A 19,699-nucleotide genomic window follows, 5' to 3' on the forward strand; every position below is an offset into this window, starting at 1 on the left:
ATTTTTGGAGCTAGTGTGACTTTCAGCTAAGTCATTAGCAGATAATCTGAGAAAATTGTCACATGTTGAGGCCTTTCAATGAGTAAACAAGATTTTTCAGCAAGGACAATATTAGAATTAGTGATGTTATGCCGCTTCTGAAGCAAACACTCCCATGGATGATTGAGGAAGGCGGAATGGAGGAAGGTTCACATCTAGCTGGTAGCAATATTAATGTTCTTCTTAAGGAGGAGTTGGATGGTGGGGATAAGAAAATGGGACCTGAGGAGGATAATTTGGAGACGGAATCTGTAAAAGGCATAGGAGACGAGGAACCCTCATAAGGTGGCAGTGATAATGATGAGGAGGATGATGATGAGGACCAGGATTACCAACCTTGATAGTATAGTATGGAGGCAGAACAAGTCGGGCACTCAGAAAAACTTGTATGGATGACAAGCTGTATGCTTTCTTGCTTGCACAGTGACAGGTATATTGTGTACTTGAAGGAAAGAGATGGATACTGGATAGCCACATTCTTAAACCCTTTGGAATAAAGCCAAAAATGTTTTCACCTTCTAAAACGTAGGATGAATTGGATTTTTAGAGGGAGAAGCTACACAGCCAGATTGCCCCAGCTTTCCAGCACCAAACACCCACTGAACTAGTCAACGCTCCACTCCCTCTGCCAGCATTACCCCACCAAGAAGCAGGAGCAGCAGCATCTTTATGTTGGAGTACATGATGACAAAGATTTAACGTCCGGTATTTGTCCAACCTGACATGAATCATCCCAAAAGGGATGTACACCCTCATCTGAATAACTAGATTAATGCATAACTGAGCTGTGCCATTTTTTCGACAGAAACCATGATCCCACATCCCATGGACTACTAGTTCATCAGATTAGACCATTGACCAGAACTTGTCCAGTTTGCCATTGGTGTCCTGTCTTATCCACCATCTAGTGTAGCATATGTGGCAGGTGGCAGCGTTTGCCAGCAATGTGGAAAATTTGGTAAGGATCAGTGAGGAATTTAAACCTCTTGTGACAGATGTCACTGATTAAACAGTACTACCACCAACCCCACTGGCTGCTACAACTCTCACCAGTTTATTACTGTTTGCTGTCTGGGCTACTACTACTCCCACAAGTCCACCAATTCCTGCTGTATGCTGGATACTACAACTTCCACCAGTCCACCACTGAGTTCTGTAAGTTGGCTACAACTTCCACCCTTGCTGCTGCTACTACCAGCCAGGCTTACACATACACAACTCATAATTCCCACCACCACCCCTGCGATTCCCCTTCCTACTACAGGTCCCACCAGTCTGCCACTGCCTGCTGTATGCTGGCTACTACATTTCCCATCTGTCAATCACTGCCTGCTGTCCTCTGGCTACTACAACTCCCACCAGTCCACCACCTTATACTGTCCGCTGGCTTCTACAGCTCTCACAAGTCCATCACTACCTGTAATCCCCTGGCTACTACAACTCCATCAGTCCAATATTGCTTGGCTACTACAACTCGCACCAGTCCACTACTGTCTGCTGTCCTGTCAACTGGCTTCTACAACTCGCACTAGTCCACGACTGCCTTCTGTGCTGTCTGCTGGCTACTACAACTCCCACCAATCTGCCACTGCCTGTTGTCCTGTCCTCTTGCTACTACAACTTTCACCAGTCCGCCACTGCCTGCTGAACTCTCATTCAGGACGTCAGGTGGGGTAATATGTCTTGCAGTGTTCCCCTTTCCCTTCTGCAGAAATGACTGAGCTCCAGAAAACATGGAACTTATACACTTTGTCATCAATTTTGATCAGTACTGAGCCGGATTGCCGACTATATGTGACAGCACCCTGACTTTCTCTTTTGTTTGCTTTTTTAGAGAAAACCAATGAAGAATGAAACATCGGATAAATGTTTTTATATGTTACCATTTTCTGGACAGACAAGGAATAAACCGCTCATTTACACTTTTTTTTCCCTGATATATTTGGTCGGAGTTCTTCTCAATTCTTCCATTATCACAGCCATATGTCTGGATGTTCAGTTACATAAACCAATGTATCTCTTTATCTGTAATTTGTCAATTGTAGACATATTTTATACATCGGTCACGGTTCCTAAATTACTGCACATATTATTGTCTGGGAATCATATTGTTTCCTTCTCACAATGTTATACTCAGTTGTACTTTTATTTTACTGTAGCGACTGCAGAGGAAATTCTTCTCTTCATTATGGCTTATGACCGATATGTTGCTATCTGCCTCCCCTTACATTATCATCGTATCCTGAGTCGGAGAAATTGTATCCTGATCACTATTGGGTTTTGGCCAGTGGCCTTTATAAACTCTTTAGTGTTATTAACCACAGTTTTATACATGACCTCCTGTCACTCCAACATCATCCACCAGTTCTTCTGTGATGTGAAGTCACTAACAAAGACAACCTGCACAGGAACACTAATGCTGTTTGTAATAGCAGGTATAGAAATTTTGGTCTTGGGCTTTATTCCTTTGATGTGCACTTTTATTTCTTACATTAACATTTTCTCTGTCATCTTTAAGATGAAGTCAAAAGAAAGCCGAAAAAAGGCCTTCTCCACCTGCTTTTCCCACATCATTGTTGTCTGTATTTACTTTGGGACATGCCTAATAGGGTATATGATACCACCTTACTCTGATATTCTGGACTTAATCTTTACAATAGTTTATACAACTATCACCCCCATGATGAATCCGATCATTTACAGTCTACAGAATTCCAATGTACAATCTGCATTGCTGAAGTTAATGAAGTTAAGATATATTCTAAAGAGCAGACAAGAATTAAAACAAAAAGTGAAGTAGAAAAACTTCAGAACATTTCCTTAAATAAGCATTACACTTATTTTACAAAAGGGAATTCAATTTCTGGAGGTGTTAAGCTGGACAGGGATGAGTGCAGCCTCATACTGTGTCATGACCTCTGTCCCGGCCTTGTTGGGTGCCCACATCTACGGTGCTGATCCCTACGCTTCTAAGGTGCAGTGAAGTCAAAGTATCAAGCAAACACAGTATAGAAATCAGGGAACAGGTCAGGGCACAAAGGGTTAACCAACAACATCACAGCAAAAAGACAGACAGGGAAAGCACATACAATCAAATAATTAGAGACAAACAAGACACATAGGTAACAAAGAAAGTGTTGCAATTCAGATACAGTAAGCAAAAGAGGAGTCAGAGAATGAGTCAAGTATATATAGATACATGGGACAGCTAAAACTAGAGCCAGGGACAAGGAAGAATCCTTTATCTCAGGCAAATGTGTGAAAGCAAAGTGCAGCTAAAATCGATCAGGAGGGTGTGGTCACTATGGCTGGACACAATTGGCTAGTTGTCCAATCCTTCTTATTGGCCCAGGGATGATCACCGCAACGGTCGACACCGCAGCTGAACAGGAGGGTCTGGAGCTGCTGTCAGAGCAAGAAAGCAAACATACCTGCTACAGGACCATTAAGAGAGAAAAATTAAAAAAAATGTGTATGCCAATGTGCCCTTCAGTCACTTTACTATAGCAAAAGGTGTCGGTTTGGCATATCTTTGTCCAGAATATATCAGGGCCAGTTTAAGACAATGGGCATCCCTGAGCAAAATTGCAATGCCGAACTATTGAACAAACACAGTCAGTTCAGAAGGAGGCGTGCAGAGAGCTCCAGCGCCAATCTATAGCACTTCTGGGGAACTTAAAAATTCAGTAGGCAAAACCATAATTTATATGTCTCTCCTACATAGAACATTATTTACGTACATCTATAGTTATCAAAGAATACAGCTGTACCAGGAACAAATATTACCATTATACAGTCATTATATATTACTTCATGCTATTACTGAACAAATCTCAATGTACAAAAAACAATCTTATTAATGATACCACTATATGGCCTAAATAATGGCTCCATAACATGCCTACTACCACTATAAAGTGACTGAAGAATATTACTGTTACGCCTAGCGCTCCGGGTCCCCGCTCCTCCCCGGAGCGCTCACGGCGTCTTTCTCCCTGCAGCTCCCCGGTCAGTCCCGCTGACCGGGAGCGCTGCTCTGTCATGGCCGTTGGGGATGCGATTCGCACAGCGGGACGCGCCCGCTCGCGAATCGCATCCCAGGTCACTTACCCGTTCCCGTCCCCTGCTGTCATGTGCTGGCGCGCGCGGCTCCGCTCTCTAGGGCGCGCGCGCGCCAGCTCCCTGAGACTTAAAGGGCCAGTGCACCAATGATTGGTGCCTGGCCCAATTAGCTTAATTGGCTCCCACCTGGTCCCTGACTATATCTAACCTCCTCCCATGCACTTCCTTGCCGGATCTTGTTGCCATTGTGACAGTGAAAGCGTTCCTTGTATGTTCCTAGCCTGTGTTCCAGACCTCCTGCCGTTGCCCCTGACTACGATCCTTGCTGCCTGCCCCGACCTTCTGCTACGTCCGACCTTGCTTCTGTCTACTCCCTTGTACCGCGCCTATCTTCAGCAGCCAGAGAGGTTGAGCCGTTGCTAGTGGATACGACCTGGTCACTACCGCCGCAGCAAGACCATCCCGCTTTGCGGCGGGCTCTGGTGAAAACCAGTAGTGACTTAGAACCGATCCACTAGCACGGTCCTCGCTATCCCTCTCTGGCACAGAGGATCCACCTCCTGCCAGCCGGCATCGTGACAGTAGATCCGGCCATGGATCCCGCTGAAGTTCCTCTGCCAGTTGTCGCTGACCTCCCTACGCTGGTCGCCCAGCAAGCTCGTCAGATCGCCCAGCAGTCGCAACAGATAGCGCAACAAGATCACCAGCTGTCGTACTTGACCACCATGACACAGCAACTCCAGTCACAACTACAGCAAGTACAGTCGCAGCTACAGCAGCAACAACCATCTCCTCCGCCAGCTCCAGCACCCCTTCCGCGGCGAGTGGCCGCTCCTAGCCTCCGCCTGTCCTTGCCGGACAAATTTAATGGGGACTCTAAGTTTTGCCGTGGCTTTCTTTCGCAATGTTCCTTGCACTTGGAGATGATGTCGGATCAGTTTCCTACTGAAAGGTCTAAGGTGGCTTTCGTAGTCAGCCTTCTGTCTGGAAAAGCCCTGTCATGGGCCACACCGCTCTGGGACCGCGATGACCCCGTCACTGCCTCTGTACACTCCTTCTTCTCGGAAATTCGAAGTGTCTTTGAGGAACCTGCCCGAGCCTCTTCTGCTGAGACTGCCCTGCTGAACCTGGTCCAGGGTAATTCCTCCGTTGGCGAGTACGCCATACAATTCCGTACTCTTGCTTCTGAACTATCCTGGAATAATGAGGCTCTCTGCGCGACCTTTAAAAAAGGCCTATCCAGCAACATTAAAGATGTTCTGGCCGCACGAGAGACTCCTGCTAACCTGCATGAACTCATTCATCTAGCCACTCGCATTGACATGCGTTTTTCTGAGAGGCATCAAGAGCTCCGCCAGGAAAAAGACTTAGATCTCTGGACACCTCTCCCACAGTCTCCACTGCAATCTGCGCCTAGGCCTCCCGCCGAGGAGGCCATGCAAGTGGATCGGTCTCGCCTGACCCTGGAAGAGAGGAATCGCCGTAAGGAAGAGAATCTTTGTCTGTACTGTGCCAGTACTGAACATTTTTTGGTGGATTGCCCAATCCGTCCTCCACGTCTGGGAAACGCACGCTCGCACCCAGCTCTCGTGGGTGTGGCGTCTCTTGATGCCAAGTCGGCTTCTCCACGTCTCACGGTACCTGTTCGGATTTCCACTTCAGCCAGCTCTCCCCTCTCAGCCGTGGCCTGCCTGGACTCTGGAGCTTCTGGGAATTTTATTCGGGAGTCCTTTGTGAATAAATTCCGCATTCCGGTGACCCGTCTTGTCAAGCCACTCCTCATTTCCGCGGTCAACGGAGCCAGGTTGGATTGCACCGTGCGTTACCGCACGGAGCCCCTCCTAATGTGCATCGGACCTCATCACGAGGAGATTGTATTTTTTGTCCTTCCTAATTGCACTTCTGAAGTTCTCCTTGGACTACCCTGGCTTCAACACCATTCCCCAACCCTGGATTGGTCCACTGGGGAGATCAAGAGTTGGGGTCCCTCTTGTTCCAAGGACTGCCTTCAACCGGTTCCCAGTACTCCCTGCCGTGACCCTGTGGTTCCTCCTGTATCCGGTCCCCCTAAGGTCATTAAGGACTCTGCCTGCCACAGGAAATGCCCCTCCCCCCCTCCCAGTTCCATCAGGCAAGCTTCTGTGTCCCCTCATGGCCATCGTCCTGGTGTCACACTGCCCCGTGCCAGGTCTCGCCCTCTGCCCTCTCTCCCCATTCCTACTCCTGCGGTTCTGCCTGCCGTTGAGGAATCCCTCCATCCTTTCCCGGTGTCCTCATCCCAGGGGAGGCAGTTACCCGATAAAGAGAAGGGGAGACCTAAGGGGGGGGGTACTGTTACGCCTAGCGCTCCGGGTCCCCGCTCCTCCCCGGAGCGCTCACGGCGTCTTTCTCCCTGCAGCTCCCCGGTCAGTCCCGCTGACCGGGAGCGCTGCTCTGTCATGGCCGTTGGGGATGCGATTCGCACAGCGGGACGCGCCCGCTCGCGAATCGCATCCCAGGTCACTTACCCGTTCCCGTCCCCTGCTGTCATGTGCTGGCGCGCGCGGCTCCGCTCTCTAGGGCGCGCGCGCGCCAGCTCCCTGAGACTTAAAGGGCCAGTGCACCAATGATTGGTGCCTGGCCCAATTAGCTTAATTGGCTCCCACCTGGTCCCTGACTATATCTAACCTCCTCCCATGCACTTCCTTGCCAGATCTTGTTGCCATTGTGCCAGTGAAAGCGTTCCTTGTATGTTCCTAGCCTGTGTTCCAGACCTCCTGCCGTTGCCCCTGACTACGATCCTTGCTGCCTGCCCCGACCTTCTGCTACGTCCGACCTTGCTTCTGTCTACTCCCTTGTACCGCGCCTATCTTCAGCAGCCAGAGAGGTTGAGCCGTTGCTAGTGGATACGACCTGGTCACTACCGCCGCAGCAAGACCATCCCGCTTTGCGGCGGGCTCTGGTGAAAACCAGTAGTGACTTAGAACCGATCCACTAGCACGGTCCACGCCAATCCCTCTCTGGCACAGAGGATCCACTACCCGCCAGCCGGCATCGTGACAATTACCATACTGTTAGTCAATAAAAAAAGGCTATACTAAGACCAGTATTACCATGATACAGTGATCATATAGAGGTAAGATAACAGTTCAGTTGACAGCTGATAGTAGGATATATGGTTCAACAGGAAAAAAAAAGAATCTGGATAATTGGTGCAAAACCACTTAAGCCCCAAGTTATATTTTTTTTTACAAATCTCCTTTATTGTGTTGCTATCATCATAACGCATTTCTAGGCCAAAGCGAAGACTTTCCCTAATATGTAAGATAGCATGCAATATCTAAAAGTAACAAAATGTATAAATACAATAGACATGGTGCTTGCACAGCACCCTTGAATATAGAAAAAAAACAGAACACAATACGTGGCACGTCTACAATGCATACATAATATTATGCAATCTCTTAAAAAAACTTACTCCTAAGATGGCTTTAAAAATGCTCAATATGCACTTGAATGCTAAAATAAACAAAGATATTTATCTATCTATCTATCTATCTATATATATATATATATATATATATTGTCACTATAAGGTTGCTGTATACCTCTCCCAATGCGCTTGTATACTAAGAGCGAAAATTGTGCATGTGGTTATAGGTTAAGGGGTACTCCAGCCAATTTTTTTTTATACTATATACCATGGCTACCACCATTAAAATAATAAACTTTAACTTACCTTCCGCCGCTCCCCCAGTGTTGCTGGAATTAGTTTCCCATCCTCTGGCACAGGACTTCTTCCTGATTTTAGAACCACATTCGTCACATTGCGCTCAGCTATTCAACGGCTGAAGTGATGTCACTCCTCGGCTGGTGATAGGCTGAGCAGTGTTTTGGGACCCGATGTGATGCATCAGCCTCTGGCAACAGGTAGAAGCCTGTACCCGTACCGTAACATGACTGGACCAAAGGAGTGGCTGAGAGTAAGTTAAAGTTTATTATTTTAATGGTGGCAGCTAGGATAAATAAAATAAAAAATTAGGCTGTAGTACCCCTTTAATGAGTAAAGCATATTGGTCCCAAAAAGTTCATAGACTGAACCAAAATCTTTGTTGTGTCCAAATAAAGCATCTGCAAAGTACATTGGAAAATTCCAAATGGAGAAGACCCCAAAGTCACTGACGCTTCTGGTTTACCTCTCACAAACAACTCCACCGTGTGGCAAGCAGAGTTGACCCGACAGATTCTAAAAAATAATTTGAGGAAAACAATTTCCAAATTTTGATAATCCACTTCCCAAAAAACGTAAAAGCAAGCAAGAAACTACATGAAAATGAAAACATTACATGCATTTCAAATAGTTCTAATAAAAAGTAAAAACTTTTTTGCCCTTTTTGCACAAACAAATATACAAATACGAAAACACAATTGTTCTTTAATAAAGAAAACTGTTTCTATTGTGCCAAAGTAGTAAAAAAAAAATATATATATTAAAAGATGTAACGATGATAAGATATGTTTTTTTTTTATAGAATGGTGAGCAACAGAAATTACAAATGCTAAATAAATAAATAAATAAATAGAAATAAGAAATAAACTGCATTGTTTTCATTACACCTTAATAAATGAGTTCATGCAATGTTATCATTAAAGGAGTACTGTGGTACAGGACAACTTTTCATCTCTCCAAAGGATAAGACCCCCGCGGTCTCCTGCACGGCACCCCGTCTCTCCCCAGGAATGGAGCGTATTTCTGGCTCTCCAATACAGATACATGGAGGGGGCATGTAGGCCACGGCTTCGTGCAGGTGTCGACATACTCCATTACAGGGGAGAGTCGGAGTGCTGTGCAGGAGACCGTAGTGGGTGTCAGCAGTCGGACACCTTGTGATCAAAAACCTATTCCCTATCCTTTTTTTCAACTGCAGTTTTTATTGAAAATGTTTGTAAAAAATTTATGAAGTACAAAAAATAATAATGCAAGAAACGTGTGGAAGTATCAATCATGCAAACGATAAAGTATATAACAATATAACACTATTACAAAGGTTGTAACATCAGGATGTGTAAAAAGCATCAGGTAAAATAAGATGCAGCAAACAGAAATAAGTAAAACAACTGAAGTATGGCAAATAGAAGATACACCAGCATACACAAGAACGGACAAAATGAAGGACAAAAAGAAATAGAAGAAAGAAACTAAGGGGGAAAAGAAGGGGATGAGAGGGAAGGGAAGATTATGTAGGTTGCAGATCACAAAAAAACGGTCTAATGGATCCCAAACAGAGAGAAAGGCATCAATATTGTTGTTCAAGGAAGCAGTGAGCGATTCCAGGGATTAGATATCCCTTATGCGAGCTATAAGTTCATGGTTGGAAGGAGGAGAAGTTCTCTTAAAAAACTTGGTAATTAAAGGCTTTCCAGACAAAAAGAAGTTTCATGTGCATTTTGTTAAGAAGGGGGAAGGACAGTTGGAGAAAGTACACCGTAGGGTTGGGGGGGGGGGGGGGGGACTGGAACTTGAAAAACAGTAGAGAGTATGCATTCCACCTCAGTCCAATACCTAGCTATCAGTGGACAAGACCAGAAAATATGATAGGTTCACCGAACTCAGCCACCACAACGCCAGCATTGTAGGGGATTAGTAGGATTAAACTTGTGCCACAATTCAGGAGTATGGTACCAACCCATCAACAATTTGTACTGGGTCTCCTTATAAGCGGTTAAAATGGAAGCCTTGGGTGCCCTCTCCCAGTTAACCTTTCTGTCACTTCTGGGCCGGGAAGGTGTGCACACTATTCTCGCCCACTCCCCATATCCCTACCTACTTAAGTACTCGCCCTAGGTAGCGCGTCCTTAACCAGGGTGATGGTCCCTACTTGCAATAAGTGAGGGCAGTCAGGTCAAAATAATAAACTATAATACAGACGGAGGTCATGGCGCAGAATGGAATCACTCAGACTATCAGAAAAATAACTAAACATACACACAATAAGTCACTGTCCACAGTCAGAGTTGATACCATGAGGTAACAGATAAGCCAATTTGCAAAGTCGGGAAAAGAGTCAGAGAGCGGAGCCAAAGGGTCAAAATGCCAGATATAACAGAGTACACAGAGCTCTATTGCAGGCAAGGATTAGGAGTAGACTGCCAGCTATATTGGCCCAGACCAGGTGCTCACAACAAGAACAGCTGACCAGTACAGACAGTTGGGCGTAGCCCAAAACATAACAAAACAGAGAGAGCTGTCAGAACCATTTAACCTCACGGGTTCTGAAAGTACCTCCCCTTTTAGGAGGGGCTACTGGACCCTTCACAGTAAAGAGGTACGGATGAATCATCAATTTCTACATGATTATCCTCATCCTCAATGTCACGCGACTCATTGGTGTCCTCACAATAATCTTCACTCTTTTCAGACTCCAAATCCACATGATTATTCTCCAAACATTTATTGCTTAAGATATCACAACGCACAGATTTAGTCAGAGGCTGTTGCAAAACTGGATGCTGGTGCCCCATCGTATAAGTACAAAACACTGAAGATAAAACAATGAAGGTAATACAATGCCCCCAGAAGAACTTTGCCAGGTGTAGTTCTCTGAAGGATATAACATAAATGTGGGACCAAGTGGTCTCCCCAATTACTACTTTCAGGTGGACGCTTGATACATGATCCGATGAAATGAGTGTCCTCACCACATTAAAACCACAGGTCATAGAGTTGACGAAACCTCCTGTGTTCTTCCGAGGTATGAATGGACCCTATCTGCATAGGTTCATCCTCTGGCACAGATTTAGAGACAGGAGAGGAATCAAGCAGGACAGGAAAGGCAGAGGATGAAGAACACTCCCGTTTGTGTTCTCGCAAACGTCTATCCAAACGCACAGCTAAAGTCATGGCTTGCTCAGGGGTGTCAGGAGAGGGATAAGTTACAAGCATGTCCTTTAAGGTGTCAGATAACCCTAGTCTGAACTGACAAATCAAGGCTGCAGCATTCCAGTTGGAGGCACACACCACTTTCTAAAATCCACACAGTACTCCTCTACTTGTCTGTGACCTTGCTTTAATGTACGCAGTTGACTCTCAGCGTACGCAGCACGGTCCGGTTCAGCGTACAACAGACCCAATCCCACAAATAAGGCGTCCACTGAGGACAACTCCGGAGCATCAGGACCAAGGGAAAATACCCATTCCTGGGGACCCCCATACAAAATAATACCCAATCTCTGGGCCTCAGTACCAGATGTATAAGGCCTTAACCTGAAGTACAATTTGCAGCTCTCATAAAAGGTTTTGAACATTTTTCGGTTACCAGAAAATCGGTCAGGGAGACTAACTTGTGGCTCCACAGGAGCTGGAGCAGGAACAGATGACACCTGAGTTCAGGCAGACTCCAGCTCCTGAATTCTGGCTAGCCAGCTCTGAACTAATTGATCCTGATCTTGCAACCTCTGAGGCAAGGGCTGGACTAATACTGACTGAGACTGAGAAGACTCATATCGCTGAAGTCTTTCAGCTAAATCATGGACCAGCTGAGTCAAGCCCTGTATTTGCTCCACCAAAGCAGACATAGTTTCCATTATGCAGGAACAAGGTAAATGCAGGTATGTGGGCCTGCTATAATGTCACATCTGGGCAGGGAAGGAGTGCACACTATTCTCGCCAACTCCCCCTATCCCTGCCTACTTACGCACCCGCCCTAGGTAGCGGGTCCATAACCAGGGTGATAGTCCCTACTTACAATAAGTGAGGGCAGTCTAGTCAAAATAATAAACTATAATGCAGACGGATGTCGGGACACAGAATAAGTCGCTGTCCACAGTCCGAATTGATACCAAGAGGTTACAGATAAGCCAATTCGCAAAGCCAGGAGAAGAGTCAGAGAGCGGAGCCAAAGAGTCAAAATGCCAGATATACTGTAACAGATACAATATAAAAGCTAGGTAGGAGAACACAGAGCTCTATAGTAGGTAAGGATTAGGAGTAGACTGCCAGCTATATATTCCCAGACCAGGTGCTCACAACAAGGTCAGCTGACCAGTCCAGACAGCTGGGCGTAGCCTAAACCAAAACAGAGAGAGCTGTCAGAACTGTTTAACCCCATGGGTTCTGACACTTCCACTGTGGCAGTGAGAGGCTAGTATTCAGAACTTGCTCCCAGCAGCCAATGTACTTATACGATAGAGATCTACGGTAGAGATCAGTGCAGACCTAAACTCATTCCAAACCACTCTCCCTACCTACTTGGAAGATCTGCCCTGAATGGCGGTCTCAAACTGGGTGATGGTCCCTACTTTTGCTAATGGCCTGTGGCATCAGGAGGTCAGACAGGTCAGGTCAGCAACACACAGGAAGAACACATACGAAATCAGCAGACAAGTAGTTAAACAGGGACAAGCCAGAAAGTCAAATACTAGAGGGGAGTAAAGTGTTAAAACCAGATACAAAATCAGAGTCAAGTAAGCAAGGGTCAAATCAAGAGGGAAATGAAGAATAAAATTAGCAAGCAAGAGGGAGGACAAAAAGCAGGCAAAAGGTTAGGTCATGTTAGTTCAGAACACAGAGAAAAAGGTACAAGGATGAATAAAGGATAAATGTGAGTAAAGGGTGTAAACCACAAGTATCTGAAAGCATCATTTAAATCTCCTGCCACCAGGAAGTGTAAACCTCGCCACTGCAAGGTATAACCAATCACAAAAAAAAAAAAAAAAAAAACACAAGCCCTTGTATGGTTTTATAGACAGAAAAATTAAAACTTTAACATTTTTGGAATGTGGAAAAATTAAGAAGATTGCTTGTTCATTAAGGTCCAGTAAGCACCTTGGAGGAAGGGGTTAAAAGAAAAACCTTAAAGGAGAACTCCAGAATACAAAAATTGTCCCCATACTGCTGATGCAGCAGGTGCCGGTGCCGAAAACGTCACACTGACGCTCAGCCTATCGCCGGCCGAGTCGGGACTTCGCTGCGGCCAGTGATTGACTGAGTGCAGTATGATTGGCCGACCACCGACAACCAGGAAGAGGATGGCGGCGGAGACTTGAGCGGGTTACCGGAGGCACCCGGGGAGCGAAGGAAGGTATGTATCTATTTACTGCCGGCAGGATGGGGGACAATTTTTGTATTCTGGAGTTCTCCTTTAAAGCAATAGCAAAATGACTATTTTTTTTTCTTCAACAGAGTGATTGCAGCATGATGTGGGAACTTTATTTTATATTTTAGTACAAAAGGGAAAAAGTGCAAGGGTCTGAAGACTTTACGAATGCATTATGCACCATACAGCCCTTATAGTACTTGGCCTCTACTTTACATCTCCTTGCACCTCATTCCATACAGGGGTATTTTGCTGTAGTAATTTGGGAGAAAAGTCTGGGGTATGTTCTATTGGATGCATTGCTCTTATAGGGAACAATTCTCATAGCACATTAATGACTTGTCCTGTCCATGGGACCTAAGTCTAAAAGTTAATTTAAAAAGATTCTTTTAGAAAGTAAAAGAAAATCATAGAAGATAAATCTTAGTAAAACATTATGTCAAGACCCAAGAGACATATAATTTCTAATGTGATCATAAACATCTTGTTTCCTCCTGGGTAATTTTAACTCTATGATCATCCGTCCGGGATTGTCCCAGCACAATATAAAGCTTCTCCTCCGCTCCATTTACTCTCCACAAAGACATTTACATGAAGACAAGCCTTGTGTCCCTATACAGGTAAGTCAGCCCATTATTGAGGTTTTTATTATGAATTCTTTTTTATAAACTATTCCATTACACGGGTCAGAAGATTCATTTACTGGAAAAATTTTAGTAAAGAACAAGGGTTTAGCAGGAGTTGATCTTAATGACTAAGACAGAATTTGGAAATCTGGAAAAAAGTGAGAAGAATATCTCTGATTTGTTCTTAGTACTTTTACATACATTTTTTTTTTCATATGGTACTTTAAGGAGGTGGAAAAGATCGACTGATACAATTTTTGTTCATTTATTGAAAAAATAATTATTATTTTTTAAATGACACTCTTTTTTTCATTTTTTTTCTCGCTTTGCAAATATTTTAGCAGAGTGTCTTTCTATATGTTTATTCATTTTATATAAACTTTTTTTGGACAATGCCGAAGACTAAGTTTAACATTAGTTTCATACGTGTCAGAATGATAGAAATTCATTAGGATTTGTAGTGATGAGATCTTTGACCTGCGGTTTTGTTTTGCGCAAATTAATGCAATAAAAGTCACAAGGAATTACAGTACAATTTTAAGGATAGTTTTTTTCCTATAAAAAAAATGAAAGTGTAAATAAAAATAAAAATAAACATATGTGGTATGGCCGCGTGCGTAAAGGTCCGAACTATAAAAATATATCATTAATTAAACCATACGGTCAATAGCGTACACGTAAAAAAAATCCAAAGTCCAAAAAAGCATATTTTTGGTCACTTTTCATACCATTAAAAAATGAATAAAAAGTGATCAAAAAGTCTGATCAAAACAAAAATGGTACCAATAAAAACTTCAGATCATGGCGCAAAAAATGAGCCCTCATTACCACCCTGTACGTGGAAAAATAAAAAGTTATAGGGGTCAGAAGAGGAAATTTTTTAACGTATACATTTTCCTGCATGTAGTTATGATTTTTTTCCAGAAGTGCGACAAAATCAAACCTATATAAGTAGGGGATCATTTTAACCGTATGGACCTACAGAGTAATGATAAGGTGTAATTTTTACCGAAATATGCACTGCGTAGAAACGGAAGCCCCCAAATGTGGATTTTTAGGTGGAAAATTGAAAGGGTTATGATTTTTAAAAGGTAAGGAGGAAAAAACAAAAGTGCAAAAACTGAAAAACCCTGCGTCCGGGGTTAAGGACTCAGAGCATTACATTTTTACATTTTCGATGTTTCCTCCTCGCCTTCAAAAAATCATATCTATTTTATATTTTCATCCACAGACTAGTATGAGGGCTTTTTTTTTTTTGCACCACCAGTTGTCCGTTGTAATACCATCACTCACCTTACCATAAAACGTATGGCGCAACCAAAAAATACTATTTGTGTGGGGAAATTAAAAAGAAAACTGCAATTTTGCTAATTTTGGAAGGTTTCTTTTTCACGCTGTACAAACGGTAAAAATGACGTGTTCTTTATTCTTTGGGTCAATATGATTAAAATGATACCCATGATAACATACTTTTCTATTACTGTTCCGCTTTTTAACCAAATTAGTACGTTTAAAATACCCCTATTTTGAAGACCTATAACTTTTTCATTTTTCCGTATAAGCGGCGGTATTAGGGCTCATTTTTTGCGCCGTGATCTGTACTTTTTATTGATACCATATTTGCTTATATAAAAATTGTAATAAATTTTTTATCATTTTTTTGGGGAATAAAATGTTATAAAAAAGCAGTAATTTTGGACTTTTTTTATGTTAATGCTGTTCACTGTACGGTATCATTAACATTATATTTTAACAGTTTGGATATTTACGCATGCGGTGATACTAAATATGTATAGGGCATTTTTTTAACACTTTTTGGGGGTGAAATAGGGAAAATGGGACAATTTACGTTTTTATTAGGGGAGGGGGTTTTCACTTTTTTTTACTTTTTTTTAAAACTTTTTTTACTTTTATTTTTACACTTTAATAGTCACCATAGGGGACTATTTATAGAAATCATTTGTTTGCTAATACTGTTCAGTGCTATGGATAGGACACAGCACTGATCAGTGTTATTGGTCATCTTCTGCTCTGGTCTGCTCGATCTCAGACCAGAGCAGAAGATCAGTGGAAGGCAGTGGAGGCAGGTGAGGGGACCTCCATCTGCCATTCTGGATGATCGGATCGCCGCGGTAGCACTGCGGCGATCCGATTATCCATTTTAGTGACCGCAATGCTGCAGATGCCGTGATCTGTATTGATCACGGCATCTAAGGGGTTAATGGTGGACATCCGCGCGATTGCAGATGTTGTCCATTACCGGCGGGTCCCTGGCTGCTATCAGCAGCCGGGACCTGCCGCGCATGACCCAAACATCGCTCCGATGCTTGCGGTTATGTATAGGACGTAAATGTATGTCCTGGTGCATTAAGTACCAGCTCACCAGGACTTACATTTACGTCCTGCGTCGTTAAGGGGCTAAATTTTATCTTTCCTTAAGAAAAGCATTTGACACGATGCAGGGACATTGAAAAAAAGACACATAACAGCATCTTTAAAAATCTGAAAACAAAAATGTTCTATTCTTTTATTGTGGGATGGACACAGAACAATTTATCCTCCTTCTCAAAAAGGTGAAAAACATCCCTCTATGTTGGCTTAATAAAAAAAAAAAACATTGTAAATGAGGCATTGTTTAGGCACTGTCAGTCAAGGAGGGCATATTTAAAAAAACATAAGAACCGCTAAACAGAACACAAACTTGCCAACAAATCCCTTAGATCACCATAATTTCTTAATAAAATTTAGCACATGTTCCATACAGAGAGAGTTTGTCATACTGATAAGGATGGTCCGAGTGGGGGCTTTCAAATATGATTAACTGTGCTGCTATTTATTTTGCTGAGTGTCGACATAAAAAATATACACCACACAGGGGATGTTGGTATACACTCTTTCTTAGCAGGAAACTCAGCAGTTCCCCAAAAAGTTCCAGTTTATTACAGGAAGTACAGTTGGTTTTTACATTGTACAAAGAAGGAGGGTTAGTTATGACATCACAACTAGCATGTTACATTTTGATTGGTTGTTCAATTATTGTGTTCGTATATATTAGCATATCTAGTGTCCATTAATTTCTTAGCAGAAGTTCTCTGTTTGTCACATATTTAGTCTTTTTACTCCCGGATGGAGTCATCTCAAGGCCTCAATCCGGAGTCACGAGCAGATAGCATTCTGATGTATATGGGTTAAAGGGTAGGGAACAAATATATTTTTCCAGCAGCAATGGCATATTAGTATTAGTATATTGATCAGGCATTAGAAACATAAGGGTCATCCCTATCAATACCAACTAGATGCAGCACTTTTACGATGTTGGTGCTGTTATCTGCGATCACGTTTTCCAATGTCAGATCATGACCAGGAGGTCAGTGTGAAACAAGTGTTAGGCTAAGTTTCCACTTGTTTTTTTTTTCTGGCAGTTTTGGGAAAACTGCCACTACAGTTTTTGAGCCAAAGCCAGAAATGTATTCAAAAGGAATAGGACATATAAAGGAAGGACTTAGGGTGCGTTCACACTGAGTAATTCAAGAGGAATTTACTCGAGTAATTCCTCTTGGATTCTCCGCTCCAAATTAATGCACATCTCCTTTGCCCATTGACTTTAATGTTATTTCTGCTGTCCTGTTCACAATTCGGAAATTCTACTAGCAGAATTCCGACGCTGAATTCCTTTCCGCTTGAAGAAAGAACATGTTCATTCTTCAAGCGGAATCCGCGAGCAGAATCCAATAGAAGTCAATGGCAAAAAAACAATTCTGCCTGACATCGTTTTCAAGCGTAATTCAAGCGTAATTCAGAAAAGTAGATTAAATAGCCTCCTCCTTCATTCCTCTTCATTTCCGCATGGAAATTCCGCTTGAATTCCGCTTGATTCAGAAGGCAACAATTTCCTGACAAAAATTATTCCTCATGAATTCCTCTTGAATTACTCAGTGTGAACGCACCCTTACACTTCTCCTCCCTTATGGATCCACTTCTGACTTTGGCTCAAAAACTGTAGTGGCAGTTTTCCAAAAACTGCCAGAAAAAAAACCAAGTGGAACCTTGGCCTCATGGTGGATTGCAAAAGATGTCCAGTTGATCATCTAAATTAGGTTTTACATTCTTAATTTCTCTTTCACAATTTGTATTGTGCTAAAATCTGACACATTTTGTATTTTGTTTCTAGAATAGTAATGAAGAATGAGACGTCTCTAACTTTTTTTTTCATGTTGCCATTTTCTGGACAGACAAGGAATAAACCGCTCATTACCACTTTCTTTTTCTTGATATATTTGGTCGGAGTTCTTCTCAATTCTTCCATTATCACCGCCATATGTCTGGACGTTCAGTTACATAAACCAATGTATGTCTTTATCTGTAATTTGTCCATTGTAGACATATTTTATACATCGGTCACGGTTCCTAAATTACTGCACATGTTATTATCCGGGAATCACTTTATTTCCTTCTCACAATGTTATACTCAGTTCTACTTTTTCTTTTCAGTGGCGAATGCAGAGGAAATTCTCCTCTTCATTATGGCTTATGACCGATATGTTGCTATCTGCCTCCCCTTACATTATCATCGTATCTTGAGTCGGAGAAATTGTATCCTGATCACTATTGGGATTTGGGCAGTGGCCTTTATAAACTCTTTAATGTTTGTAACCTCAGCTTTACACATGACCTCCTGTCACGCCAACATCATCCACCAGTTCTTCTGTGATGTGAAGTCCCTAACAAGGACAACCTGCACAGGCACACAAATGCTACTTTTAATAGCAGGTATAGAAATTTTTGTCTTGGGCTTTATTCCTTTGATGTGCACTTTTATTTCTTACATTAATATTTTCTCTGTTATCTTTAAGATGAAGTCAAAAGAAAGTCGAAAAAAAGCCTTCTCCACCTGTTTATCCCACATCACTGTCGTCTGTATTTACTATGGGACAAGCCTAGTAGGGTATTTAATGCCATCTTCATTTGATGTTCCAGACTTAATCTTTAATATAACATATGCCGCCATCACCCCCATGATAAATCCCATAATATACAGTCTACAAAATTCCAATGTAAAAACCGCATTGCTGAGGTTATTGAAGTTAATGAGTTTTTTTTAAAGGGCAAATATAAATTTAAAAACATATAAAGAAATAGAAAAGCTAAAGATAATTTTGTTAAGATAAGCATGATACTTATTTTGCAGTAAAGGGGTTATCCAGGAATAGAACAAATTTATTTCAAAAACAGCACCACACCTGTCCTCAGGTTTTGTGTGTTATTGAAGTGAACAGAGCCAAGTTGTAATACCACAAAAAACCTGGGAAGTTGCTGTTGTTTCTGTAAGCAATTAGCTTTGTTTTTCTATTCTGGATAACCCCTTCAAGGAAACAAAATTCACTTGAACATTAAAGGGGTACTCCGCCTCTAGCATCTTTTACCCTATCCAAAGGATAGAGGATAAGATGTCAGATCGCGGGAGTCCCGCCGCTGGGGACTCCCGGGATCTCCGCTGCAGCACCCCGCTATCATTACTGCACAGAAAAAACTTGCTCTGTGCTTAATGACCAGCGATACAGGGGCTGGAGCATCGTGAAATCACAGCTCCACCCCCTCATGAGGTAACGGCCCGCCCCTTCAATACAAGTCTATGGGAGGTGGCGTGGCAGCCATCACACCTCCTCCCATAGACTTGCATTAAGGGGCAGGATGTGACATCACAAGGGGGTGGAGCCACAACGTCACCATGCTCTGGCCACGGTATCGCCAGTCATTACGCACAGAGCAAGTTTGCTCTGTGCAGTAATGATAGTGGGATGCTGCAGCGGAGATCCTGAGGGTTCCCAGCGGCGGGACCCCACGATCTGACATCTTATCCCCTATCCTTTGGATAGGGGATAAGATGCTAGGGGCGGA

The 19,699-nt window shown here is 43.1% G+C and overlaps 2 protein-coding genes across 2 annotated transcripts in view; one reads left to right on the forward strand and one right to left on the reverse strand.

Annotated features, from left to right (window-relative positions):
• The window catches only part of LOC130284873 (major centromere autoantigen B-like), a 348,234-nt gene that overhangs the window by 120,579 nt on the left and 207,956 nt on the right, over positions 1-19,699 (reverse strand). The gene's annotated exons all lie outside the window — the stretch shown is intronic.
• LOC130285335 (olfactory receptor 1361-like) lies at positions 177-2,839 on the forward strand. Its single transcript, XM_056536692.1, has 2 exons — positions 177-290; positions 1,874-2,839. Exons 1-2 carry the CDS (start codon positions 177-179, stop codon positions 2,837-2,839), a joined length of 1,080 nt encoding a protein of 359 aa, XP_056392667.1.

This window comes from Hyla sarda, chromosome 8 (genome assembly GCF_029499605.1).
Source record: "Hyla sarda isolate aHylSar1 chromosome 8, aHylSar1.hap1, whole genome shotgun sequence".
NCBI lineage: Eukaryota > Metazoa > Chordata > Amphibia > Anura > Hylidae > Hyla > Hyla sarda.

Bases quoted from the DNA above. Each gene is read 5' to 3' on its own strand.
- LOC130285335 (XM_056536692.1), top strand. From the start codon at position 177: ATGGAGGAAGGTTCACATCTAGCTGGTAGCAATATTAATGTTCTTCTT. The intron at 291-1,873 runs GTAAAAGGCATA...TTGCTTTTTTAG, and splicing joins ATAATTTGGAGACGGAATCT to AGAAAACCAATGAAGAATGA.